Source organism: Anomaloglossus baeobatrachus, chromosome 2, assembly GCF_048569485.1.
Source record: "Anomaloglossus baeobatrachus isolate aAnoBae1 chromosome 2, aAnoBae1.hap1, whole genome shotgun sequence".
NCBI lineage: Eukaryota > Metazoa > Chordata > Amphibia > Anura > Aromobatidae > Anomaloglossus > Anomaloglossus baeobatrachus.
Window position 1 is genome coordinate 10,042,490 of NC_134354.1, and position 26,733 is coordinate 10,069,222.

At 57.6% G+C, this 26,733-nt stretch overlaps 2 protein-coding genes across 3 annotated transcripts; one reads left to right on the plus strand and one right to left on the minus strand.

Annotated features, from left to right (window-relative positions):
- Window positions 1-389: 389 nt before the first annotated feature.
- FAM162A (family with sequence similarity 162 member A) lies at window positions 390-10,613 on the minus strand. The gene is made up of 5 exons (XM_075332791.1): window positions 10,505-10,613; window positions 8,740-8,826; window positions 8,225-8,330; window positions 8,045-8,153; window positions 390-1,115 (listed from the first exon to the last, which is right to left on the minus strand). Exons 1-5 carry the CDS (start codon window positions 10,548-10,550, stop codon window positions 1,038-1,040), a joined length of 426 nt encoding a protein of 141 aa, XP_075188906.1. The 5' UTR covers window positions 10,551-10,613; the 3' UTR covers window positions 390-1,037.
- Window positions 10,614-10,881: 268 nt separating this feature from the next.
- MIX23 (mitochondrial matrix import factor 23) lies at window positions 10,882-21,830 on the plus strand. Of its 2 annotated transcripts, none has more exons than XM_075332801.1 (5): window positions 10,882-11,102; window positions 14,017-14,142; window positions 14,222-14,368; window positions 17,393-17,452; window positions 21,548-21,830. In XM_075332801.1, the coding sequence occupies exons 1-5, from the start codon at window positions 11,082-11,084 to the stop codon at window positions 21,596-21,598; spliced, it is 405 nt and encodes a 134-aa protein (XP_075188916.1). In that variant the 5' UTR covers window positions 10,882-11,081; the 3' UTR covers window positions 21,599-21,830. The 2 variants fall into 2 exon arrangements, with proteins under 2 accessions (XP_075188916.1, XP_075188915.1); XM_075332800.1 differs by having other exon boundaries at window positions 10,884-11,132.
- The last annotated feature ends 4,903 nt before the right edge of the window (window positions 21,831-26,733 follow it).

Consider the following 26,733-nt stretch of genomic DNA (forward strand, 5'->3'; position numbering starts at 1 on the left):
TGTTTACTGGCTGATAAAAAGCTGAAAAGTATGCAGGGTGGGTACTCGAGCGTGGTGTACAAGCAGCAAAATACTCGATCCGAGCACCAAGCACATTACTAAACAGGTTATAGATGCAGATGTACAGTATAATTTTCTATTCCTGCAGTCACCACTAGGGGGATCTCTCAGTAATCTGCTTCATCAGTGCAGTCACTGTATAACCTGTATGCAGGGAGCGCCCTCTAGTGGCAGGATCACTATACCCCTATAAGAGATTAAAGCATCAATTTGGGTTAGGAGACGCAAAGTTGTTTCAGGGACGAGCGTCAACTTTAACAGTGGAGACCCCAATTAAAAGCAATTGTCCTATACACACGGAGCGCTCGCTCCACAAATTATCTCGCTGCTCAGTGGTGATCAATTCATTTATTGTGCACAAAAACCTGTGAAACGAAACTAAGGACCAGCAAAATGATACCAGGGACTGGAAAAATGATACAGGGGAGTGGGAGAAATGGGAATAGGAGAAACGACACTGGGGGCGGGGACACAAAAAAAACGCCGGTGGGGAGAGAGCGGGGAGAAATGAAACTGGGGCGGGGGATGAGCAATGAAATCCCGGGGAGAGTGCATAAAACTACGCCGGGACGAGGCGAGAGAGGAGAAACGACACTGGGGAGGGGTGTAACACTAGATTAAGCCTCTATCAGGGGGGCATGTATTCCTCTCCCCATAATATGGATGGTAGTCCAGGAGGCGGAGCTCTGGGCTGCTGCTCCCGTCTGCAGGGTATATCCGAGCCGCCCATACAGCAGCCGACAGCTCAGCTTTCTGGATCACTCAAAGATATAAGATGGAGCTTGTAAGATGCTTGATGGTTGGCGGACCCCTCCCATTCCCCGCAGTGCTCCGGACCCTCCGTCACTCAGAGCGGGTACCTAGACCCCAACACTGGGCGATCACTATCACATGTGGGACACAGACGGCGGTACAGCTACAATCTACTCGTCAGTGGAGGGTGAAGTCCTGTGCGTCCTCCTCACTCTGCGCTGCGGCTACTTCTCCGCCTCGCTCCTCAGACGCGCCTTCTTCTCCAGGTTCATCTTGGCCAACGACTCCTGCTGACGGGCGGCCTGAGAAGAGGGAGAGCGAGAGTGAGTGAAGGAGGAGGCGAGAGTGAGCAAAGGTGGAGAGGGAGAGGGAAAGAGGAGAGCGAGGGAGGAGAGCGAGGGAGGAGAGCGAGAGCAAAGGAGGAGAGCGAGGGAGGAGAGCGAGAGCAAAGGAGGAGAGCGAGGGAGGAGAGCGAGAGCAAAGGAGGAGAGCGAGGGAGGAGAGCGAGAGCAAAGGAGGAGAGCGAGGGAGGAGAGCGAGAGCAAAGGAGGAGAGCGAGGGAGGAGAGCGAGAGCAAAGGAGGAGAGCGAGGGAGGAGAGCGAGAGCAAAGGAGGAGAGCGAGGGAGGAGAGCGAGAGCAAAGGAGGAGAGCGAGGGAGGAGAGCGAGAGCAAAGGAGGAGAGCGAGGGAGGAGAGCGAGAGCAAAGGAGGAGAGCGAGGGAGGAGAGCGAGAGCAAAGGAGGAGAGCGAGGGAGGAGAGCGAGAGCAAAGGAGGAGAGCGAGGGAGGAGAGCGAGAGCAAAGGAGGAGAGCGAGGGAGGAGAGCGAGGGAGGAGAGCGAGAGCGAGGGAGGAGAGCAAAGGAGGAGAGCGAGAGCAAAGGAGGAGAGCGAGAGCAAAGGAGGAGAGCGAGAGCAAAGGAGGAGAGCGAGAGCAAAGGAGGAGAGCGAGAGCAAAGGAGGAGAGCGAGAGCAAAGGAGGAGAGCGAGAGCAAAGGAGGAGAGCGAGAGCAAAGGAGGAGAGCGAGAGCAAAGGAGGAGAGCGAGAGCAAAGGAGGAGAGCGAGAGCAAAGGAGGAGAGCGAGAGCAAAGGAGGAGAGCGAGAGCAAAGGAGGAGAGCGAGAGCAAAGGAGGAGAGCGAGAGCAAAGGAGGAGAGCGAGAGCAAAAGGAGGAGAGCGAGAGCAAAGGAGGGGAGCGAGAGCAAAGGAGGGGAGCGAGAGCAAAGGAGGGGAGCGAGAGCAAAGGAGGGGAGCGAGAGCAAAGGAGGGGAGCGAGAGCAAAGGAGGGGAGCGAGAGCAAAGGAGGGGAGCGAGAGCAAAGGAGGGGAGCGAGAGCAAAGGAGGGGAGCGAGAGCAAAGGAGGGGAGCGAGAGCAAAGGAGGGGAGCGAGAGCAAAGGAGGGGAGCGAGAGCAAAGGAGGGGAGCGAGAGCAAAGGAGGGGAGCGAGAGCAAAGGAGGGGAGCGAGAGCAAAGGAGGGGAGCGAGAGCAAAGGAGGAGAGCGAGAGCAAAGGAGGAGAGCGAGAGCAAAGGAGGAGAGCGAGAGCAAAGGAGGAGAGCGAGAGCAAAGGAGGAGGAGAGCGAGAGCAAAGGAGGAGGAGAGCGAGAGCAAAGGAGGAGAGCGAGAGCAAAGGAGGAGAGCGAGAGCAAAGGAGGAGAGCGAGAGCAAAGGAGGAGAGCGAGAGCAAAGGAGGAGAGCGAGAGCAAAGGAGGAGAGCGAGAGCAAAGGAGGAGAGCGAGAGCAAAGGAGGAGAGCGAGAGCAAAGGAGGAGAGCGAGAGCAAAGGAGGAGAGCGAGAGCGAAAGAAATTACAACTATCGGCTTCTAGAATTACACAAGTAATACACACTGATACATTTACTGGAAACAACCCTTGTAAACCCCTGGTGAGTGCGGGGGGGGGTTTAACATATTAAGGAGGGACATGGCTCGCTCCTGGGTTAGGTATGAAGGAGGGACACGGCTCCCCCCCGGGATGATACGTATGAAGGAGGGACACGGCTCCCCCCGGGATGATACGTATGAAGGAGGGACACGGCCCCCCCCCGGGATGATACGTATGAAGGAGGGACACGGCCCCCCCCCGGGATGATACGTATGAAGGAGGGACATGGCCCCCCCCGGGATGATACGTATGAAGGAGGGACACGGCTCCCCCCGGGATGATACGTATGAAGGAGGGACACGGCTCCCCCCGGGATGATACGTATGAAGGAGGGACATGGCTCCCCCCCGGGATGATACGTATGAAGGAGGGACACGGCTCCCCCCGGGATGATACGTATGAAGGAGGGACATGGCCCCCCCCGGGATGATACGTATGAAGGAGGGACACGGCTCTCCCCGGGATGATACGTATGAAGGAGGGACACGGCTCCCCCCCGGGATGATACGTATGAAGGAGGGACACGGCTCCCCCCGGGATGATACGTATGAAGGAGGGACATGGCTCCCCCCCGGGATGATACGTATGAAGGAGGGACACGGCTCTCCCCGGGATGATACGTATGAAGGAGGGACACGGCTCCCCCCGGGATGATACGTATGAAGGAGGGACACGGCTCTCCCCGGGATGATACGTATGAAGGAGGGACACGGCTCTCCCCGGGATGATACGTATGAAGGAGGGACACGGCTCCCCCCGGGATGATACGTATGAAGGAGGGACACGGCTCCCCCCGGGATGATACGTATGAAGGAGGGACACGGCTCCCCCCGGGATGATACGTATGAAGGAGGGACATGGCTCCCCCCCGGGATGATACGTATGAAGGAGGGACACGGCTCCCCCTGGGATGATACGTATGAAGGAGGGACACGGCTCCCCCCGGGATGATACGTATGAAGGAGGGACACGGCTCCCCCCCGGGATGATACGTATGAAGGAGGGACACGGCTCCCCCCGGGATGATACGTATGAAGGAGGGACACGGCTCCCCGCACCGGCCCTGCTCTGGGTGTCAGGACTTTCTCACAGCCGGACACTGGGAAGGGCGTGATCAGCGGCCGGGGTCATGTGAGGACGCTTCTCTGCTGCTTCTGATCTCCGGCAGATCTACACCAGGGCATGAGTGTAAGACAGAGCTGGGAGGACTACAAAGCCCAGCAGAGTCTCCCTCCTCTGGGGGCTCCTATATACCGCGCGGGGCCCCAAGTGTCTCCATATCTGACACTTCTCTATCAGGGTAATGGAGCCACCTGGGGAGGAGGCGCCCCCCACCCCGGAGGACCCCAACTACGTGGACAATCAATTTACTATGATCTGTACAATTCCTCACTCTCCCTACGGAGGCGCTGCAGTAACCGACCGCCCACGACCAGACGCCTGCACAACGACCACCGGGGCTCAGCAGAATATAACCAGCAGGGGGCCGCACAAAGACCGAGCAGGGGGGGGCCGCACAAGAGCCACAGCAGGGGGCCGCACAAAGACCGAGCAGGGGGCCACACAAAAGCCACAGCAGGGGGCCGCACAAAAGCCAGAACAGGGGGCCGCACAAAAGCCAGAACAGGGGGCCGCACAAAAGCCAGAACAGGGGGCCGCACAAAAGCCAGAACAGGGGGCCGCACAAAAGCCAGAACAGGGGGCCGCACAAAAGCCAGAACAGGGGGCCGCACAAAAGCCAGAACAGGGGGCCGCACAAAAGCCAGAACAGGGGGCCGCATAAAGGAGGAGCAGGGGGCCGCACAAAAGCCAGAACAGGGGGCCGCACAAAAGCCAGAACAGGGGGCCGCACAAAAGCCAGAACAGGGGGCCGCACAAAAGCCAGAACAGGGGGCCGCACAAAAGCCAGAACAGGGGGCCGCACAAAGCTGGACCCCCCCCTTCCCTACCACCCCAAGAAACAAATACACAAACAAAAAATACAATCCTGAAATACCAGAGTCGCTCCCTCCCCCAACATCTAATCACGCAGCCGCTTCCTGACTGCAGAGAGGAGCCAAAACCTAATAATACACAACCCACGACCTTCACCGACCTCCAGCACCGCCACCGCAAGCACAGGGCGGAGCCACGGAGACACTGCCAGGAGGAGGAGCCAGCAGAACACGGAGCGCAGCTCTGGAGTGTAATACAGGAGGTAACTCAGGATCAGTAATGCATGTACACAGTGACTGCACCAGCAGAATAGTGAGTGCAGCTCTGGAGTATAATACAGGAGGTAACTCAGGATCAGTAATGTAATGTATGTGTACACAGTGACTGCACCAGCAGAATAGTGAGTGCAGCTCTGGAGTATAATACAGGAGGTAACTCAGGATCAGTAATGTAATGTATGTACACAGTGACTGCACCAGCAGAATAGTGAGTGCAGCTCTGGAGTATAATACAGGAGGTAACTCAGGATTAGTAATGTATGTACACATGACTGCACCAGCAGAATAGTGAGTGCAGCTCTGGAGTATAATACAGGAGGTAACTCAGGATCAGTAATGTAATGTATGTACACAGTGACTGCACCAGCAGAATAGTGAGCGCAGCCCTGGAGTATAATACAGGAGGTAACTCAGGATCAGTAATGTATGTACACAGTGACTGCACCAGCAGAATAGTGAGCGCAGCCCTGGAGTATAATACAGGAGGTAACTCAGGATCAGTAATGTAATGTATGTACACAATGACTGCACCAACAGAATAGTGAGTGCAGCTCTGGAGGATAATACAGTGTATGTAATAGATCAGACTTGCCAGCCTCAAGGCAGGGGGGGGGGGCACGTTTGTACAAATGTAAAGGTGATTGCAGTACACTGGAGCGGGTGTAGCCTGTAGTGATTGATATCAGTGTTTCTCGGTGACCGGTCGCTTGTTGTTATTGGACCGGCTGCCATAATACCCCCTCTATAGAACGTAGGGTTAATTACGTGAGATATCGGCCGGACGACACCAGTGATTCTATAGAGAACCAGTAATGATTGATGGGCGTCTGGTTCATTCTCCCACAATAACCAGTGCTCCCAGTACAGGTGTGCTCGGTCTCTAGTGACCAGTGCTCCCAGTACAGGTGTGCTCGGTCTCTAGTAACCAGTGCTTCCAGTACAGGTGTGCTCGGTGTCCCACAGTGACCAGTGCTCCCAGTACAGGTGTGCTCGGTGTCCCACAGTGACCAGTGCTCCCAGTACAGGTGTGCTCGGTCTCCCATAGTGACCAGTGCTCCCAGTACAGGTGTGCTCGGTGTCCCACAGTGACCAGTGCTCCCAGTACAGGTGTGCTCGGTCTCCCACAGTGACCAGTGCTCCCAGTACAGGTGTGCTCGGTCTCCCATAGTGACCAGTGCTCCCAGTACAGTTGTGCTCGGTCTCCCATAGTGACCAGTGCTCCCAGTACAGGTGTGCTCGGTGTCCCACAGTAACCAGTGCTCCCAGTACAGGTGTGCTCGGTCTCCCACAGTAACCAGTGCTCCCAGTACAGGTGTGCTCGGTCTCTAGTAACCAGTGCTCCCAGTACAGGTGTGCTCGGTCTCCCACAGTAACCAGTGCTCCCAGTACAGGTGTGCTCGGTCTCTAGTAACCAGTGCTCCCAGTACAGGTGTGCTCGGTCTCTAGTAACCAGTGCTCCCAGTACAGGTGTGCTCGGTCTCTAGTGACCAGTGCTCCCAGTACAGGTGTGCTCGGTCTCTAGTGACCAGTGCTCCCAGTACAGGTGTGCTCGGTCTCTAGTGACCAGTGCTCCCAGTACAGGTGTGCTCGGTCTCCCATAGTAACCAGTGCTTCCAGTACAGGTGTGCTCGGTCTCCCATAGTAACCAGTGCTCCCAGTACAGGTGTGCTCGGTCTCCCATAGTAACCAGTGCTTCCAGTACAGGTGTGCTCGGTCTTCTATAGTAACCAGTGCTCCCAGTACAGGTGTGCTCGGTCTCCCATAGTAACCAGTGCTCCCAGTACAGGTGTGCTCGGTCTCCCATAGTAACCAGTGCTTCCAGTACAGGTGTGCTCGGTCTCCCACAGTAACCAGTGCTTCCAGTACAGGTGTGCTCGGTCTCCCACAGTAACCAGTGCTTCCAGTACAGGTGTGCTCGGTCTCCCACAGTAACCAGTGCTCCCAGTACAGGTGTGCTTGGTCTTCTATAGTAACCAGTGCTCCCAGTACAGGTGTGCTCGGTCTCCCACAGTAACCAGTGCTCCCAGTACAGGTGTGCTCGGTCTCTAGTAACCAGTGCTCCCAGTACAGGTGTGCTCGGTCTCTAGTGACCAGTGCTCCCAGTACAGGTGTGCTCGGTCTCCCATAGTAACCAGTGCTTCCAGTACAGGTGTGCTCGGTCTCCCATAGTAACCAGTGCTCCCAGTACAGGTGTGCTCGGTCTCCCACAGTAACCAGTGCTCCCAGTACAGGTGTGCTTGGTCTTCTATAGTAACCAGTGCTCCCAGTACAGGTGTGCTCGGTCTCCCACAGTAACCAGTGCTCCCAGTACAGGTGTGCTTGGTCTTCTATAGTAACCAGTGCTCCCAGTACAGGTGTGCTTGGTCTTCTATAGTAACCAGTGCTCCCAGTACAGGTGTGCTTGGTCTTCTATAGTAACCAGTGCTCCCAGTACAGGTGTGCTCGGTCTCCCACAGTAACCAGTGCTCCCAGTACAGGTGTGCTCGGTCTCTAGTAACCAGTGCTCCCAGTACAGGTGTGCTCGGTCTCTAGTGACCAGTGCTCCCAGTACAGGTGTGCTCGGTCTCCCATAGTAACCAGTGCTTCCAGTACAGGTGTGCTCGGTCTCCCATAGTAACCAGTCCTCCCAGTACAGGTGTGCTCGGTCTCCCATAGTAACCAGTGCTCCCAGTACAGGTGTGCTCGGTCTCCCATAGTAACCAGTGCTCCCAGTACAGGTGTGCTCGGTGTCCCACAGTAACCAGTGCTCCCAGTACAGGTGTGCTCGGTCTCTAGTAACCAGTGCTCCCAGTACAGGTGTGCTCGGTCTCTAGTAACCAGTGCTCCCAGTACAGGTGTGCTCGGTCTCTAGTAACCAGTGCTCCCAGTACAGGTGTGCTCGGTCTCTAGTAACCAGTGCTCCCAGTACAGGTGTGCTCGGTCTCTAGTAACCAGTGCTCCCAGTACAGGTGTGCTCGGTCTCTAGTAACCAGTGCTCCCAGTACAGGTGTGCTCGGTCTCTAGTAACCAGTGCTCCCAGTACAGGTGTGCTCGGTCTCTAGTAACCAGTGCTCCCAGTACAGGTGTGCTCGGTCTCTAGTAACCAGTGCTCCCAGTACAGGTGTGCTCGGTCTCCCAGTACAGGGTGCGGCGGCTCACCTGCTTCCCGGATATGACCATTACGATGCAGCCGGCGATGGTCAGCAGCATCATCAGGACGGAGAACTTGACCCGCACTTTGCTCTTGGCCGCATCCACCATCTCGTATCTGTGGGAGAAGACGTCATTTATACTGGGGGAGCGGCGTCCGGACCCCCCCCCATACACCCCGTTACTTACGACACAATCTCAGGAATATCAGATTCATTCTTGAACCGCCCCCCCCAGACCAGAATCTTCTTCTCAAAGTTGCTGGGTTTATGTCCGGGGATCTTGAAGGATGGACCTGAGAACAAGGAGGAGGCGGGTGACGGGGATCCGGGCAATTAACCTGGGGCTATTACCAGAGCTGAGGAGCAATATCCCCTCTGTCCACAGGGGGCGCTGTGCCGAGCGTCTGAGGTGTGAATGACACAGGTAGGCACGGTCATCACACCGGCACCTTCAGGGCATTTTATGGTCAAAAGGGGTCAATTAGGGTCGTGTGCCCAGTCTGCCGAGAAGCCGCCCCACTGCGGGATACAGGGGTGGGCTGGAGGCTGTGGTTACAGGGGTGGGCTGGAGGCTGTGGTTACAGGGGTGGGCTGGAGGCTGTGGTTACAGGGGTGGGCTGGAGGCTGTGGTTACAGGGGTGGGCTGGAGGCTGTGGGGCGGGGAGGGGGGGGCACAGGAATTATTTGGGGCTCTGGACTCACCTTCCGCTTTGGTCTTGTCCCCCTCGGGTTTGCTGCACTGATATCTCCTGCCCACCAGGGACCGAGGGACGGGAACCGCGGACCTGCCTGGAATAGATACGGAACAGATCATCTGCACAGGGTAAAGATTACAACTCCCAGCATGTTGCTGGGAAACCCCCACAAGACCCTCCGTATACCGGGAACCCCCACAAGACCCTCCGTATACCGGGGACCCCCCGCAAGACCCTCCGTATACCGGGGACCCCCCGCAAGACCCTCCGTATACCGGGGACCCCCCGCAAGACCCTCCGTATACCGGGAACACCCCGCAAGACCCTCCGTATACCGGGAACACCCCGCAAGACCCTCCGTATACAGGGGACATCCCACAAGACCCTCCGTATACCGGGAACACCCCGCAAGACCCTCCGTATACCGGGAACACCGTATACCGGGAACACCCCGCAAGACACTCCGTATACCGGGAACACCCCGCAAGACACTCCGTATACCGGGAACACCCCGCAAGACACTCCGTATACCGGGAACACCCCGCAAGACACTCCGTATACCGGGAACACCCCGCAAGACACTCCGTATACCGGGAACACCCCGCAAGACACTCCGTATACCGGGAACACCCCGCAAGACACTCCGTATACCGGGAACACCCCGCAAGACACTCCGTATACCGGGAACACCCCGCAAGACACTCCGTATACCGGGAACACCCCGCAAGACACTCCGTATACCGGGAACACCCCGCAAGACACTCCGTATACCGGGAACACCCCGCAAGACACTCCGTATACCGGGAACACCCCGCAAGACCCTCCGTATACCGGGAACACCCCGCAAGACCCTCCGTATACCGGGGACACCCCGCAAGACCCTCCGTATACCGGGGACACCCCGCAAGACCCTCCGTATATCGGGAACACCCCGCAAGACCCTCCGTATACCGGGAACACCGTATACCGGGAACACCCCGCAAGACACTCCGTATACCGGGAACACCCCGCAAGACCCTCCGTATACCGGGAACACCCCGCAAGACCCTCCGTATACCGGGAACACCCCGCAAGACACTCTGTATACCGGGAACACCCCGCAAGACACTCTGTATACCGGGAACACCCCGCAAGACACTCTGTATACCGGGAACACCCCGCAAGACACTCCGTATATCAGGGAACACCCCCCGCAAGACCCTCCATATACCGGGGACCCTCCACAAGACCCTCCGTATACCGGGAACCCCCCACAAGACCCTCCGTATACCGGGAACACCCCCACAAGACCCTCCGTATACCGGGAACACCCCCACAAGACCCTCCGTATACCGGGAACACCCCCACAAGACCCTCCGTATACCGGGAACACCCCACAAGACCCTCCGTATACCGGGAACACCGTATACCGGGAACACCCCGCAAGACACTCCGTATACCGGGAACACCCCACAAGACCCTCCGTATACCGGGGACACCCCGCAAGACTCTCCGTATACCGGGAACACCCCACAATACTTTATACAGGGGCCGCTGCTTCGCACTCGCTATCTATGGTTGCTATTGGTTACACCACTGCTGTCTGTACACTGGATATATACGTATTTTGGCCCCTCTGCGGCCCCGTCACACTCCTCCCCTCCCGCAGCTGTTACAGCCTCACACTCACTCAGTCAGACATATGGGCTCGGCCAGTCACAGCGCCCCCTCAGGACCGCAGCGGAGTGAAAGCCTGGGGCCCTCCACGGCTCCGCGGTCACATGACTACTCACCAGCCAATAGGCGTGCCCCGCTCCTCCCGAGCGCCGCTCGCAGCATCCTCACATACACAATGACTGCCTGTTGCCTGACGTCACTGCTCTCAGGCCCCGCCCAGGACAGAACGGCCAATGAAATGTCGCCGATAGGCCGTAGACTAAGGCAACAAAATAGGTCAGATTGTTTGGGATTGACCAATGAGATGACAGACAAAACAAAAAATTGACCAATAAGAGAAACGCACTCTGGCCCTGCAGCCAATCGGACTGATGAGGGTGTTTTCAAGTTTTCGGTCTGCAGTGAAGTTGCCATTTTCTTGTAGCCAAGCCATATAGATCACATGACGAATCATAGAGAAAATGGCGGGCTCACCCTTTGTGTCGGAGACATAGTTTATATGACGCGTAATAAAGTGTCCCTCAGGCCGTGAGCCGCAGATTGCGTGTCAGCGCTGCTCCATAGTCGCATGACAGCATGTAATAAGCCCGGTTACGTCAGAGGCGCGGGGCTGAGTGCGGGGACAGGCGGGCGGAGGACACCTCAGGAGGAGGTCAGAGGTCGGGGACGCCGAGGACCCCTGGCTGTCCCAATATGGCGGCGCCCAGTGGAGAGGTGAGCTGCGAGGATTTCACCGAGTTTCAGGTGAGGATTGTGTGTGACGTGTCCGGGGCCCGGGATTGTGAGAGCCGGAGCGGGAGGGCCTGACCCCGGGGAGGAAGCGGCAATGGCGGCCGGGGCTGCTGCCTGCTCAATGGGGGACGGCGCGTGTGACCTCCGGGGCCTCCCACACTGCAGTGCAGGGGCCCCTGGTAGAGAGCCGGTCTGCCCCCCCTGGTAGAAAGCCGGTCTGTGGAGGGGGGCTCCTGGTAGAGAGCCGGTCTGTGGAGGGGGGCCCCTGGTAGAGAGCCGGTCTGTGGAGGGGGGCCCCTGGTAGAGAGCCGGTCTGTGGAGGGGGGCTCCTGGTAGAGAGCCGGTCTGTGGAGGGGGGCCCCTGGTAGAGAGCCGGTCTGTGGAGGGGGGGGGCTCCTGGTAGAGAGCCGGTCTGTGGAGGGGGGGGGCTCCTGGTAGAGAGCCGGTCTGTGGAGGGGGGGGGCTCCTGGTAGAGAGCCGGTCTGTGGAGGGGGGGGGCTCCTGGTAGAGAGCCGGTCTGTGGAGGGGGGGGGGCTCCTGGTAGAGAGCCGGTCTGTGGAGGGGGGGGGCTCCTGGTAGAGAGCCGGTCTGTGGAGGGGGGGGGCTCCTGGTAGAGAGCCGGTCTGTGGAGGGGGGGGGCTCCTGGTAGAGAGCCGGTCTGTGGAGGGGGGGGGCTCCTGGTAGAGAGCCGGTCTGTGGAGGGGGGGGGCTCCTGGTAGAGAGCCGGTCTGTGGAGGGGGGGGGCTCCTGGTAGAGAGCCGGTCTGTGGAGGGGGGGGGCTCCTGGTAGAGAGCCGGTCTGTGGAGGGGGGGGGCTCCTGGTAGAGAGCCGGTCTGTGGAGGGGGGGGCTCCTGGTAGAGAGCCGGTCTGTGGAGGGGGGGGCTCCTGGTAGAGAGCCGGTCTGTGGAGGGGGGGGCTCCTGGTAGAGAGCCGGTCTGTGGAGGGGGGGGCTCCTGGTAGAGAGCCGGTCTGTGGAGGGGGGGCTCCTGGTAGAGAGCCGGTCTGTGGAGGGGGGCCCCTGGTAGAGAGCCGGTCTGTGGAGGGGGGCTCCTGGTAGAGAGCCGGTCTGTGGAGGGGGGCTCCTGGTAGAGAGCCGGTCTGTGGAGGGGGGCTCCTGGTAGAGAGCCGGTCTGTGGAGGGGGGCTCCTGGTAGAGAGCCGGTCTGTGGAGGGGGGCTCCTGGTAGAGAGCCGGTCTGTGGAGGGGGGCTCCTGGTAGAGAGCCGGTCTGTGGAGGGGGGCTCCTGGTAGAGAGCCGGTCTGTGGAGGGGGGCTCCTGGTAGAGAGCCGGTCTGTGGAGGGGGGCTCCTGGTAGAGAGCCGGTCTGTGGAGGGGGGCTCCTGGTAGAGAGCCGGTCTGTGGAGGGGGGCTCCTGGTAGAGAGCCGGTCTGTGGAGGGGGGCTCCTGGTAGAGAGCCGGTCTGTGGAGGGGGGCTCCTGGTAGAGAGCCGGTCTGTGGAGGGGGGCTCCTGGTAGAGAGCCGGTCTGTGGAGGGGGGCTCCTGGTAGAGAGCCGGTCTGTGGAGGGGGGCTCCTGGTAGAGAGCCGGTCTGTGGAGGGGGGGGCTCCTGGTAGAGAGCCGGTCTGTGGAGGGGGGGGGCTCCTGGTAGAGAGCCGGTCTGTGGAGGGGGGGGGCTCCTGGTAGAGAGCCGGTCTGTGGAGGGGGGGGGCTCCTGGTAGAGAGCCGGTCTGTGGAGGGGGGGGGCTCCTGGTAGAGAGCCGGTCTGTGGAGGGGGGGGGCTCCTGGTAGAGAGCCGGTCTGTGGAGGGGGGGGGCTCCTGGTAGAGAGCCGGTCTGTGGAGGGGGGGGGCTCCTGGTAGAGAGCCGGTCTGTGGAGGGGGGGGGCTCCTGGTAGAGAGCCGGTCTGTGGAGGGGGGGGGCTCCTGGTAGAGAGCCGGTCTGTGGAGGGGGGGGGCTCCTGGTAGAGAGCCGGTCTGTGGAGGGGGGGGGCTCCTGGTAGAGAGCCGGTCTGTGGAGGGGGGGGGCTCCTGGTAGAGAGCCGGTCTGTGGAGGGGGGGGGCTCCTGGTAGAGAGCCGGTCTGTGGAGGGGGGGGGCTCCTGGTAGAGAGCCGGTCTGTGGAGGGGGGGGGCTCCTGGTAGAGAGCCGGTCTGTGGAGGGGGGGGGCTCCTGGTAGAGAGCCGGTCTGTGGAGGGGGGGGGCTCCTGGTAGAGAGCCGGTCTGTGGAGGGGGGGGGGCTCCTGGTAGAGAGCCGGTCTGTGGAGGGGGGCTCCCTCCCCCTGGTAGAGAGCCGGTCTGTGGAGGGGGGCTCCCTCCCCCTGGTAGAGAGCCGGTCTGTGGAGGGGGGCTCCCTCCCCCTGGTAGAGAGCCGGTCTGTGGAGGGGGGCTCCCTCCCCCTGGTAGAGAGCCGGTCTGTGGAGGGGGGCTCCCTCCCCCTGGTAGAGAGCCGGTCTGTGGGGGTGCTGGTGAGGGGGGAGCGGTCTGTGGGGTGCTGGTGAGGGGGGAGCGGTCTGTGGGGGCGCTGGTGAGGGGGGAGCGGCCTGTGGGGGTGCTGGTGAGGGGGGAGGGGCCTGTGGGGTGCTGGTGAGGGGGGAGGGGCCTGTGGGGTGCTGGTGAGGGGGGAGCGGCCTGTGGGGGCGCTGGTGAGGGGGGAGCGGCCTGTGGGGGTGCTGGTGAGGGGGGAGGGGCCTGTGGGGTGCTGGTGAGGGGGGAGGGGCCTGTGGGGTGCTGGTGAGGGGGGAGCGGCCTGTGGGGGCGCTGGTGAGGGGGGAGCGGCCTGTGGGGGTGCTGGTGAGGGGGGAGCGGCCTGTGGGGGTGCTGGTGAGGGGGGAGCGGCCTGTGGGGGTGCTGGTGAGGGGGGAGCGGCCTGTGGGGTGCTGGTGAGGGGGGAGCAGGACGCAGCTTTGGCTGTGTGTGGAGCTGATGCCTCCGGTCTCTGCAGGAAATCCTCCGGATCATGCGGACAATAGATGACCGGATCGTGCATGAGCTGAACACGACCGTCCCCACCGTGTCCTTCGCTGGAAAGATCGACGCGGGTCAGACGTGCCGGCAGCTGTACGAGTCTGTGAGTGCCGCCGCCCGTCCACCGCCACCGCCGCTGTGCGCCTTCTCCGCATCACGCTCACTATGTGCTTCCTCCACAGCTCCGCGCCGCGCACCGCTCCCGGGAAAAGGCCATAAAGAGCTGCATATCCCAGACGTCCAGTGCTGTGAATAGTTTCCAGGAGGAGAGAAAGAGGAACCCGGATAACCTGGTGGTGATGCGACAGCTGAGGAAAGAGCAGACCAAGGTGAGGGGCGCCCGAGGGATAGTGTGCTGCGCCCTCCTGTGCAGACCCGGCCCCTCCGATCCCAGTGTGCTGCGCCCTCCTGTGCAGACCCGACACCGCTGATCCCAGTGTGCTGCGCCCTCCTGTGCAGACCCGACACCGCTGATCCCAGTGTGCTGCGCCCTCCTGTGCAGACCCGGCACCCCTGATCCCAGTGTGCTGCGCCCTCCTGTGCAGACCCGGCCCCTCCGATCCCAGTGTGCTGCGCCCTCCTGTGCAGACCCGACACCGCCGATCCCAGTGTGCTGCGCCCTCCTGTGCAGACCCGACACCCCCGATCCCAGTGTGCTGCGCCCTCCTGTGCAGACCGGGCACCCCCGATCCCAGTGTGCTGCGCCCTCCTGTGCAGACCGGGCACCGCCGATCCCAGTGTGCTGCGCCCTCCTGTGCAGACCGGGCACTGCCGATCCCAGTGTGCTGCGCCCTCCTGTGCAGACCGGGCGCTGCCGATCCCAGTGTGCTGCGCCCTCCTGTGCAGACCGGGCACTGCCGATCCCAGTGTGCTGCGCCCTCCTGTGCAGACCGGGCGCTGCCGATCCCAGTGTGCTGCGCCCTCCTGTGCAGACCGGGCGCTGCCGATCCCAGTGTGCTGCGCCCTCCTGTGCAGACCGGGCGCTGCCGATCCCAGTGTGCTGCGCCCTCCTGTGCAGACCGGGCGCTGCCGATCCCAGTGTGCTGCGCCCTCCTGTGCAGACCGGGCGCTGCCGATCCCAGTGTGCTGCGCCCTCCTGTGCAGACCGGGCGCTGCCGATCCCAGTGTGCTGCGCCCTCCTGTGCAGACCGGGCGCTGCCGATCCCAGTGTGCTGCGCCCTCCTGTGCAGACCGGGCGCTGCCGATCCCAGTGTGCTGCGCCCTCCTGTGCAGACCGGGCGCTGCCGATCCCAGTGTGCTGCGCCCTCCTGTGCAGACCGGGCGCTGCCGATCCCAGTGTGCTGCGCCCTCCTGTGCAGACCGGGCGCTGCCGATCCCAGTGTGCTGCGCCCTCCTGTGCAGACCGGGCGCTGCCGATCCCAGTGTGCTGCGCCCTCCTGTGCAGACCGGGCGCTGCCGATCCCAGTGTGCTGCGCCCTCCTGTGCAGACCGGGCGCTGCCGATCCCAGTGTGCTGCGCCCTCCTGTGCAGACCGGGCGCTGCCGATCCCAGTGTGCTGCGCCCTCCTGTGCAGACCGGGCCCCTCCCATCCCTTTGTGCTGCGCCCTCCTGTGCAGACCCGGCCCCTCCGATCCCAGTGTGCTGCGCCCTCCTGTGCAGACCCGGCCCCTCCGATCCCAGTGTGCTGCGCCCTCCTTTGCAGACCCGGCCCCTCCGATCCCAGTGTGCTGCGCCCTCCTGTGCAGACCGGGCACCCCCGATCCCAGTGTGCTGCGCCCTCCTGTGCAGACCGGGCACCCCCGATCCCAGTGTGCTGCGCCCTCCTGTGCAGACCGGGCACCCCCGATCCCAGTGTGCTGCGCCCTCCTGTGCAGACCGGGCACCCCCGATCCCAGTGTGCTGCGCCCTCCTGTGCAGACCGGGCACCCCCGATCCCAGTGTGCTGCGCCCTCCTGTGCAGACCGGGCACCCCCGATCCCAGTGTGCTGCGCCCTCCTGTGCAGACCCGGCACCGCCGATCCCAGTGTGCTGCGCCCTCCTGTGCAGACCCGGCCCCTCCGATCCCAGTGTGCTGCGCCCTCCTGTGCAGACCGGGCACCCCCGATCCCAGTGTGCTGCGCCCTCCTGTGCAGACCGGGCACCCCCGATCCCAGTGTGCTGCGCCCTCCTGTGCAGACCGGGCACCCCCGATCCCAGTGTGCTGCGCCCTCCTGTGCAGACCGGGCACCCCCGATCCCAGTGTGCTGCGCCCTCCTGTGCAGACCCGGCACCGCCGATCCCAGTGTGCTGCGCCCTCCTGTGCAGACCGGGCACCCCCGATCCCAGTGTGCTGCCCTCCCCTGTGCAGACCGGGCCCCTCCCATCCCTTTTTGCTGCGCCCTCCTGTGCAGACCCGACGCCCCCGATTCCAGTGTGCTGCACCCTCCTGTGCAGACCCGGCGCCCCCGATTCCAGTGTGCTGCGCCCTCCTGTGCAGACCCGGCACTGCCGATCCCAGTGTGCTGCGCCCTCCTGTGCAGACCCGGCACTGCCGATCCCAGTGTGCTGCGCCCTCCTGTGCAGACCCAGCACCCCGGATCCCAGTGTGCTGCGCCCTCCTAGAGAGAGGTGTCTGTAAACCACAGGGAATGTAAAATAAGAAACCTGACGGCTCCTAACAGACTAATGTGAACAGGGGCAAGCTGAGCATGAAGTCTGCAGTTTGCCCCTGTTCACACTCGTCTGGTAGGAGCCGTCAGGTTTCTCAGATTGGCTCGTGCGCTCCGTCCCATCTGCTTCAGGTGATTTTTAATTTCCTAGTAGCAGGTTCCTGCCAATAGAATTGCGGGGATGGAGGCTCCAGCATAAGAGATACGCCCTGACAATGGCTGCTGGGCTCACATAACACTGGCCTAGATGGACAATTGAGGGGACAGTGGTTGTGACCCGAGCACCAGGCGGCCGGGGGCTCATATCTCTCCCTCACTGCGGTGATTGTTGCTCTCTGAGCCGTCCTCTCTCCCTGCAGCCTCCTCATGGAGGCCCGTGTGAGGCCGTCACCTTCTGATCTCTCTCATGTTTTCGGGGTTGTCAGTGTTTGGTTTCTGGCGCTTTGTGCAGTGTCTCCTCCTGCAGCAGCCGCTTTCTGGCCGGGTCCAGTGACGTTCACCTGCAGACCCCTCATACTGTACACCGTGCAACCTCGGACCCCTGGCCTCTCATCCATCAGAACACGCAGCATCTCACAGGTTACACTGGAAGGATCTGAGCTGCTCCCTGACCCCGGCTCATCACGAGCTTTCCACAACACTGAACTACATCTCCCACAATGCAGTGCAGGGTGCGCTATTGCTCACTGTTATCAGCATTGTGACCTCTGACCCCTCGTCTTTGCTTTTTTTCTCCTCTTGTAGTTGAAGTTGCTGCAATCTGAGCTGAATGTGGAGGAAGTGGTGAACGACCGGAGCTGGAAGGTAAGAAGCGGCCTCCACCGCGCTGCAGCCTCCCGCCTCTCCTGCACGAACGCGGCCCCCACCGCGCCGCAGCCTCCCGCCTCTCCTGCACGAACGGGGCCCCCACCGCGCCGCAGCCTCCCGCCTCTCCTGCACGGACGCGGCCTCCACCGCGCTGCAGCCTCCCGCCTCTCCTGCACGAACGCGGCCCCCACCGCGCCGCAGCCTCCCGCCTCTCCTGCACGGACGGGGCCCCCACCGTGCCGCAGCCTCCCGCCTCTCCTGCACAGATGCGGCCTCCACTGTGCCGCAGCCTCCCGCCTCTCCTGCACAGACGGGGCCCCCACCGCGCCGCAGCCTCCCGTCTCTCCTGCACAGATGCGGCCTCCACCGCGCTGCAGCCTCCCGCCTCTCCTGCACGAACGCGGCCCCCACCGCGCCGCAGCCTCCCACCTCTCCTGCACGGATGGGGCCCCCACCGCGCTGCAGCCTCCTGTCTCTCCTGCACAGATGCGGCCTCCACTGTGCCGCAGCCTCCCGCCTCTCCTGCACAGACGGGGCCCCCACCGCGCCGCAGCCTCCCGTCTCTCCTGCACAGATGCGGCCTCCACCGTGCCGCAGCCTCCCGCCTCTCCTGCACGGACGGGGCCCCCACCGCGCCGCAGCCTCCCGCCTCTCCTGCACGGACGGGGCCCCCACCGCGCCGCAGCCTCCCGCCTCTCCTGCACGGACGGGGCCCCCACCGCGCCGCAGCCTCCCGTCTCTCCTGCACAGATGCGGCCTCCACTGTGCCGCAGCCTCCTGCCTCGCCTGTGCGGACGCTTTCTTGCCACCTGTCACCCCTCACATGGGCGCCTGCATTAATACCACTGTAAAAAAAGCAGATTTAATAACTGTGAAATGCGTCGGCAGAGACTGAAAACGCCCCAAACCGATCACCGCGGCCGCTGAAGGATGAAACCGGAGTCTCCTCACTTTGTGCCAAATATGTCACCAAATGAGCGATTACAGCCGGACCCCTAAATACCATTGCCATTTAATGTGACCCCCTCATCTGCACCCCCATGAGGTATTGCAGAATGCTGGCGGCTTTTGTGGTGACCGCGTGCCTCATCGCGCCTGTCCCTTCACTATTGGTCACGGCTGGAGCAGAGGAGAGCCTGCGACTGGTGATGCGCCAGCAGGGACCGTGCCATATTAAGTATCCATCGGTGCGTCCGTGATGGATCACTATGACAGCAGGGGCCGCTGAAGACCCCCGTCCTTGCCCTGGCAGCGCTCCTTTTTTTAAGGAGACTGATTTTCACTATATGCAGCAGCGCTGTGGCATTTAGCGTCTACCATTTATGTAGATGATTTTAAAGGATAGCTTTAGTAAGATCTTCCAATGCTGATGGTTCTTATGGCGGCCGGTTCAGCATTGTAGGTGGAAATAAGCAGAGTTCACCCCCCCCCCCACCCCCCATCCTCCCGCTCCTATTACAGCTCTGTAGCAACGTATCACATGAAGGCTTCATAGCTCTATTATATCCGGTTCTTATATATACACCTGTTATTATATCCTCCATGCTGGAATCTCTTATTTTGAGATCCTCCGCTTGTGATTAGAAAGTAACATCGGATGAGTGGATCCGCCTCATTCTGTGGAATTGACCACCCGGGATAGCTCCGCTAATGGTGGATGACTGGACTCTGCGGGTAATGGGGCATTCACAGATGGAGGTTTACAATAGACATCCATATTGCATGTGTGTGTCATCTCTCGTCCTAATGCCGGAGTCACACTTGCGAGGGACTTGCACAAGTCTCGCGTCGTATCACCCGGCAGCCGCACTCTCTCCGGACAGGAGCGGATCGGCTGCATGTATTTCTATGCAGCTGAGACGCTCGTGTCTGGACAGTGTGCAGCTGTGCGGGGTGATACGATGCAAGACTCGCGTGTGTGACTCCGGCCGATCATCAAAGTCCGGCATGGTGGTGCTACATGTGAGTTTGATGTTAAACCTACTTACATCCATTTGTTCTATAAATTGATTTTTAGTCCAGTTCTGTTCCTTGCCAGGTAAATAAATCATCTATGTATCGCAACCAGCACTGCTCATGGTCCGCAGCCAGGGCGCCCTCGGTGCTAAATATCTCTCTCTCTCTCCGAATACCCCAAGAAGAGATTGGTGAACGAAGGCGCACAGGCTGCGCCCATGGCGGTGCCGCTCGAGCTGTGCCGTTTATCGATACCCATTACAAATAAAGCAGACCACTACAGGCTGCAGCCCCTAACTGTGTGCGTTTATCTTTGCTGTGTATCAAAATATGAGGAACCCCATGCATTTTTGTTTTATTACTTAAATTAAAATAACGGCATGCAGTCCCCCATAATTTTGATACCCAGCCAAGATAAAGTCCGACAGCTGGGGGCTGGTATTTTCAGGCTGGGGATGCTCATGGCTAATGGGCCCTCCCCAGCCTAATAACAGCTGCACGCAGCTGCCCCAGAATCTGCGCATCCATTTGATGAGCCAATTCTGGTACTTTACCCTGCTAATCCCAACTGTCCTGGTGCGGTGCCATTCGGGGTAACATAAGGGGTTAATGACAGCTGTAATTTGTCATAAAATCACAGCTATCATCAAGCCCTGGATTAGTAATGGGGAGGGGTCTATGAGACCCCCTTATTAATCGCTTAAGTAGTAATCCAAAACACGGAAAAATCATTTAAAAAAAACATCTTTCTCCAGTTTATTAACCCCAAAATACGCCTGCAGGTCTGACCTAATACACAGGCACTCCTTCACATGACAATCTCGGCTCTGCTACATCCTAAGAAAATGTGACCACTCACTGCAGCATCAGGCACAAACTGACGGAGCTGCAGCTGTGAGTGGTGATGTCTGAGGTCACAGCTTGGGTTCACACTGTATCCCAGCTGTGACCTCAGGTGAACTCACCTCATGAGGACTGAATGCTGGTTACCTGGTCTAGGCTATGTGTGCACATTGAGTATTTGGTTGCAGAAATTTCTGCACCAAATCCTCATCTCCTGGCAGAAAAAGGTGTGAAAAACGCCATCTAAACCTGAGGTACCCCTGCTGTGAACTCAGTGACCTCACTTCAGATGAACTCAATGCTGGATTACTGGCTTAGGCTATATACACACATTGAGTATTTGGTTGCAGAAATTTCTGCACCAAATCGGCATCGCCTATCAGATAAACGCGTCAAAACCGCATCACACTTTTGGTGCGTTTTTCCTGCCACGAGATGCAGATTTGGTGTGGAAATTTGGTGCACACATAGCCTAAGCCGGTAATATTGAGTTCATTGAGTTCACTTGAGGTGAGTTCACAGCTGAGGCGGTGTCAGTGTGTCCTTGACACCACAGTGAGTGGTCATGTTTTCTGATGTGACCACGCACTGCGATGTCAGGATGTAGCAGAACGGGATTATCATGGGATGTCACGTCTGTGAATTAAATTGGTCCTTCGGGAGTGTTTTGGGGGTTAAATGGAGAAAGAGGGTGTTTTGTTTGTTCTCTCAGACTCCTCCCCATTACTAACCTCTGGCTTGATGACAGCTGTGATTGATTTATGTTTTTGACAAATCACAGCTGTCATTAACACCTTTATATTACCCTGATTGCCACCACACCAGGGCAATCTGGATGAGCAGCGTAATGGAACATCTAATGGATGCACCACTTTTGGAGTAGCTGCTATTTTTTCGTTGGGATGGCCCAATAACCATGGGTCTCCCCAAACTGAGAATACGAGCCCTCAGCTGTCTGCTTTATCTTGACTGGATATCAAAATTGGGGGGAACCCACCAAAACCTGAAAATGTGCAGGTTCGCCCGTCTCTAATGAAAGCGCAAAAAATAACATTTTGGCCTCAGTGGGAAGAGGTTAAACCTGGAGAATGTTGTGAACACTCCTGTACGTTGCGTCCTTTTCCTCCAGTATTTCGCTGCTTTGCTGTTTGCTCTCAGGCGCCTCTCCTTACATTTTCCGTCAGGTTTCGGTGTAGATGTCGCCTTCTCGCCCGCGCTGTACCATAGTTATCTGACATGTGACCACCTCTGGATGTGACACACTCACTATTCTCATGCTCTCTGTGATTCCAGGTATTCAGCGAGCGCTGTCGGCTGCACTACAAGCCCCCGAAGGAGCAGTAACTCAGGGACTCTGCCGTCGCTGCGCTCCCGTCTCGGGGATGTGACCGTTTCCTCCGTGGAGCCGGAGAGGGGACAATAGGATGAAGAATATTTTATCTCGTCTATTATCGGACGACGCCAGCTATCAGCGCAGATTATTGTGACTGTGCGGAGGACGTCGTCGGGAGACGAGGACTAGATGACGTTTTCTATGAAATCTGTAGTTTTATTACCATTAAATCTCATTTTCAGACGGAGCGTGACGCGTTTTTTTTTCCCCTCATCTTTTCACAGTAAGGACAGTGCATCGTGCTCAAAAGTTTACACACCCCGGCAGTTTTTTTGGTTTCTTGGCCTTTTTTCAGAGAATATAAATGATAACTCAGCATCTTTTTTCCCGCTCATGGTCAGTGGTCGGGTGAAGCCATTTATTGTCATCTACTGGGTTTTCTCTTTTTAAATCATAATGACAGCCAAAAACATCCAAATGACCCTGATGAAAAGTTCTCACGCCCCGGTGATTGCGGCTGATAACATGCACAGAAGATGACACATGGGTGTGAATGGCTAATAAAGGTGACGTCCTCACCTGTGACCTGTCTGCTTGTAATCAGTGTGTGCATAAAAGCTGAGTGATTTCTGGGGTCCAGACAGACTCTGGCATCTTTCCTCCAGCCACTGACGTTTCTGGATTGTGAGTCATGGGGAAAGCAAAAGAATTGTCAACAGAACTATGGGAAAAGATAGTTGTACTGTATAAAACAGGAAAGGGATACAAAAAGATATCCAAGGAATTGATAATGCCGGTCATCAGTGTTCAGACTGTGATTAACAAATGGAGAATCAGGGGCTCTGTAAAATCCAGACCACGATCAGGTAGAACAACAAAAATATCAGCCACAACTGCCAGGAAAAGTGTTCAGGACGCAAATAAAACCCCACAAATAACATCAGCTGCAATACAGGACTCACTGAAAACCAGCGGTGCGGCTGCTTCACAATGCACAATAAGGAGGAACGCAAAGAAAAATGGCTGCATGGTCGAGTCACCAGAAGAAAGCCATTACTGCACAAATGCCACAAAGTATCTCACCTACAATACACCAAACAGCCCAGAGACGAGCCTCCAAACAGCCCAGAGACGAGCCTCCAAACAGCCCAGAGACGAGCCTCCAAACAGCCCAGAGACGAGCCCCCAAACAACCCAGAGACGAGCCCCCAAACAAGCCAGAGACGAGCCCCCAAACAAGCCAGAGACGAGCCCCAAACAGACCAGAGACAAGCCTCCAAACAGCATAGAGACAAGCCTCCAAACAGCATAGAGACAAGCCTCCAAACAGCCCAGAGACAAGCCTCCAAACAGCATAGAGACAAGCCTCCAAACAGCCCAGAGACAAGCCTCCAAAGAGCCCAGAGACGAGCCCCCAAACAGCCCAGAGACGAGCCCCCAAACAGCCCAGAGACGAGCATCCAAACTGCCCAGAGACAAGCCTCCAAACAGCCCAGAGACAAGCCTCCAAACAGCCCAGAGACGAGCCCCCAAACAGCCCAGAGACAAGCCTCCAAACAGCCCAGAGACGAGCCTCCAAACAGCCCAGAGACGAGCCTCCAAACAGCCCAGAGACGAGCCTCCAAACAGCCCAGAGACGAGCCTCCAAACAGCCCAGAGACAAGCCTCCAAACAGCCCAGAGACGAGCATCCAAACAGCCCAGAGACAAGCCCCCAAACAGCCCAGAGACGAGCATCCAAACTGCCCAGAGACAAGCCCCCAAACAAGCCAGAGACGAGCCCCCAAACAAGCCAGAGACGAGCATCCAAACTGCCCAGAGACGAGCCCCCAAACAGCCCAGAGACAAGCCTCCAAAGAGCCCAGAGACAAGCCTCCAAAGAGCCCAGAGACGAGCCCCCAAACAGCCCAGAGACGAGCATCCAAACAGCTCAGAGACGAGCCCCCAAACAACCCAGAGACGAGCATCCAAACTGCCCAGAGACGAGCATCCAAACTGCCCAGAGACGAGCCTCCAAACAGCCCAGAGACAAGCCCCCAAACAGCCCAAAGACGAGCCCCCAAACTTCTGGAACAAGGGAATTTGGAGTGATGAGACCAAAATCAAACTCTTTGGCCACAACCATAAACGTTACATTTGGAGGGGTGTCAACAAGGCCTATGATGAAAGGAACACCATTCCTACAGTAAAGCATGGAGGTGGATCGCTGATGATGTGGGGATGTGGTAGCTACAAAAGCACAGGAAACTTGGTCAGAAGGAAAGATGAATGCAGCACATTATCAGCAAATACTGGAGGCAAATTTGCACTCATCAGCCCGGAAGCTGCACATGGGATATGCATGGACATTCCAACATGACAACGATGCAAAACACGAGGCCAAGTCGACCTGTTATTGGATACAGCAGAACAAAGTGAAGGTTCTGGAGTGGCCATCGCAGTCTACTGACCTCAATATCATTGAGCCACTCTGGGGAAAACTCAAGCAAAGAGCAGTAAGAAAGTCAATTTACAGAAACTGGAGGCGCCAAGAAGAATGGGCATCTTTACCATCTGACCAAGAAGAATGGGCATCTTTACCATCTGACCAAGAAGAATGGGCAGCTTTACCATCTGACCGAGAAGAATGGGCAGCTTTACCATCTGAGAAAATAAAGAGCCTCATCTACAACTACCACAAAGACTTCAAGCTGCCATTGATTTTAGAGGGGGCAAGATACGATATTAGGAACTGGGGGATGGGAACTTTTCATCAGGGTCATTATGATTAAAAAGAGAAAACACAGTAGATGACAATAAATGGCTTCACCCAACCACTAACCATGAGTGCAAAAAAGATTGTGTGTGATCATTCATATTGTCTGAAAAAAGGCCAAGAAAGCAAAACATCTGCCGGGGTGTGTAAACTTTTCAGCACAACTGTTAACCAAGGAATGAGAACAGCGGCAGCTATAGGCATAGAAGTGGTGTCTAGGTATAGTAAAGTAGCCATGCACTACACAATGAAACCACCTATAGCACCACCTGGTGGAAAACAACGGAGTTAGCATTTTTATCTTGAAAACAGAACGAGAGAGAGAAAAAAAGGGAATTACAAAGTTTTGGGCATCATCAATTCAATACGAATCCACACCTTGCACAGAAGTGCTGTGATTAGAAGGTGTAACACTCACAAGGCTGCGGACGTGAAGTGACACCTCATGGAGACCTTCCTACAAGTCATTGGGTATGGAGGCTGCGTGGCCTCCGCTCACCTGACCTGACCCCACTGGACTTATTTCTGTGAGGTCACATCACACAGCAGGTGTATGCGACCCCTCCACCAACATTGCAGGACCTACCACCACGTATCACAGATATGTGCAAACGTGTCACCTACCATATTGCACAACGTGCAGCTAGATACAGTATGCTGTGCAGAGTCCAGATGTGCATTGCAGCAAGATACAGTATGCTGTGCAGAGGCCAGATGTGCATTGCAGCAAGATACAGTATGCTGTGCAGAGTCCAGATGTGCATTGCAGCAAGATACAGTATGCTGTGCAGAGTCCAGATGTGCATTGCAGCCAGATACAGTATGCTGTGCAGAGGCCAGATGTGCATTGCAGCAAGATACAGTATGCTGTGCAGAGTCCAGATGTGCATTGCAGCCAGATACAGTATGCTGTGCAGAGGCCAGATGTGCATTGCAGCAAGATACAGTATGCTGTGCAGAGTCCAGATGTGCATTGCAGCCAGATACAGTATGCTGTGCAGAGGCCAGATGTGCATTGCAGCCAGATACAGTATGCTGTGCATAGCCCAGATGTGCATTGCAGCCAGATACAGTATGCTGTACAGAGCCCAGATGTGCATTGCAGCCAGATACAGTATGCTGTGCAGAGTGCAGATGTGCATTGCAGCAAGATACAGTATGCTGTGCAGAGGCCAGATGTGCATTGCAGCAAGATACAGTATGCTGTGCAGGGGCCAGATGTGCATTGCAGCAAGATACAGTATGCTGTGCAGAGCCCAGATGTGCATTGCAGCCAGATACAGTATGCTGTGCAGAGTCCAGATGTGCATTGCAGCAAGATACAGTATGCTGTGCAGAGTCCAGATGTGCATTGCAGCCAGATACAGTATGCTGTGCAGGGGCCAGATGTGCATTGCAGCAAGATACAGTATGCTGTGCAGAGGCCAGATGTGCATTGCAGCCAGATACAGTATGCTGTGCAGGGGCCAGATGTGCATTGCAGCCAGATACAGTATGCTGTGCAGAGTCCAGATGTGCATTGCAGCCAGATACAGTATGCTGTGCAGAGGCCAGATGTGCATTGCAGCAAGATACAGTATGCTGTGCAGAGTGCAGATGTGCATTGCAGCAAGATACAGTATGCTGTGCAGAGGCCAGATGTGCATTGCAGCCAGATACAGTATGCTGTGCAGAGTGCAGATGTGCATTGCAGCAAGATACAGTATGCTGTGCAGAGCCCAGATGTGCATTGCAGCCAGATACAGTATGCTGTGCAGAGTCCAGATGTGCATTGCAGCCAGATACAGTATGCTGTGCAGAGGCCAGATGTGCATTGCAGCTGACGGGGGCCACTAATGAGCGCCATATGCGTGACCAGCATTCAATGTTTTGGGGGGTCATGGGTTTCATATCATAGCATTTCTGTATGCAAGGTGTCGATTCGTATTGAATTGATGATGCTCTACAACTTTGTAATTCACTTTTTTTCTCTATCTCGTTCCGTTTTCAAGATAATAATGCTAACTCCGCTGTTTTCCACCAGGTGGCGCTATAGGTGGTTTCATTGCATAGTGCATGGCTACTTTACTATACCTAGACACCGCTTCTATGCCTATAGCTGCCGCCATTCTCAAGTTAATGGCGGTGGACAGGATATGGGTGGACACACTGTATATAGGTGCGGTGTATACAGGATATGGGTGGACACACTGTATATAGGTGCGGTGTATACAGGATATGGGTGGACGCACTGTATATAGGTGCGGTGTATACAGGATATGGGTGGACACACTGTATATAGGTGCGGTGTATACAGGATATGGGTGGACACACTGTATATAGGTGCGGTGTATACAGGATATGGGTGGACACACTGTATATAGGTGCGGTGTATACAGGATATGGGTGGACA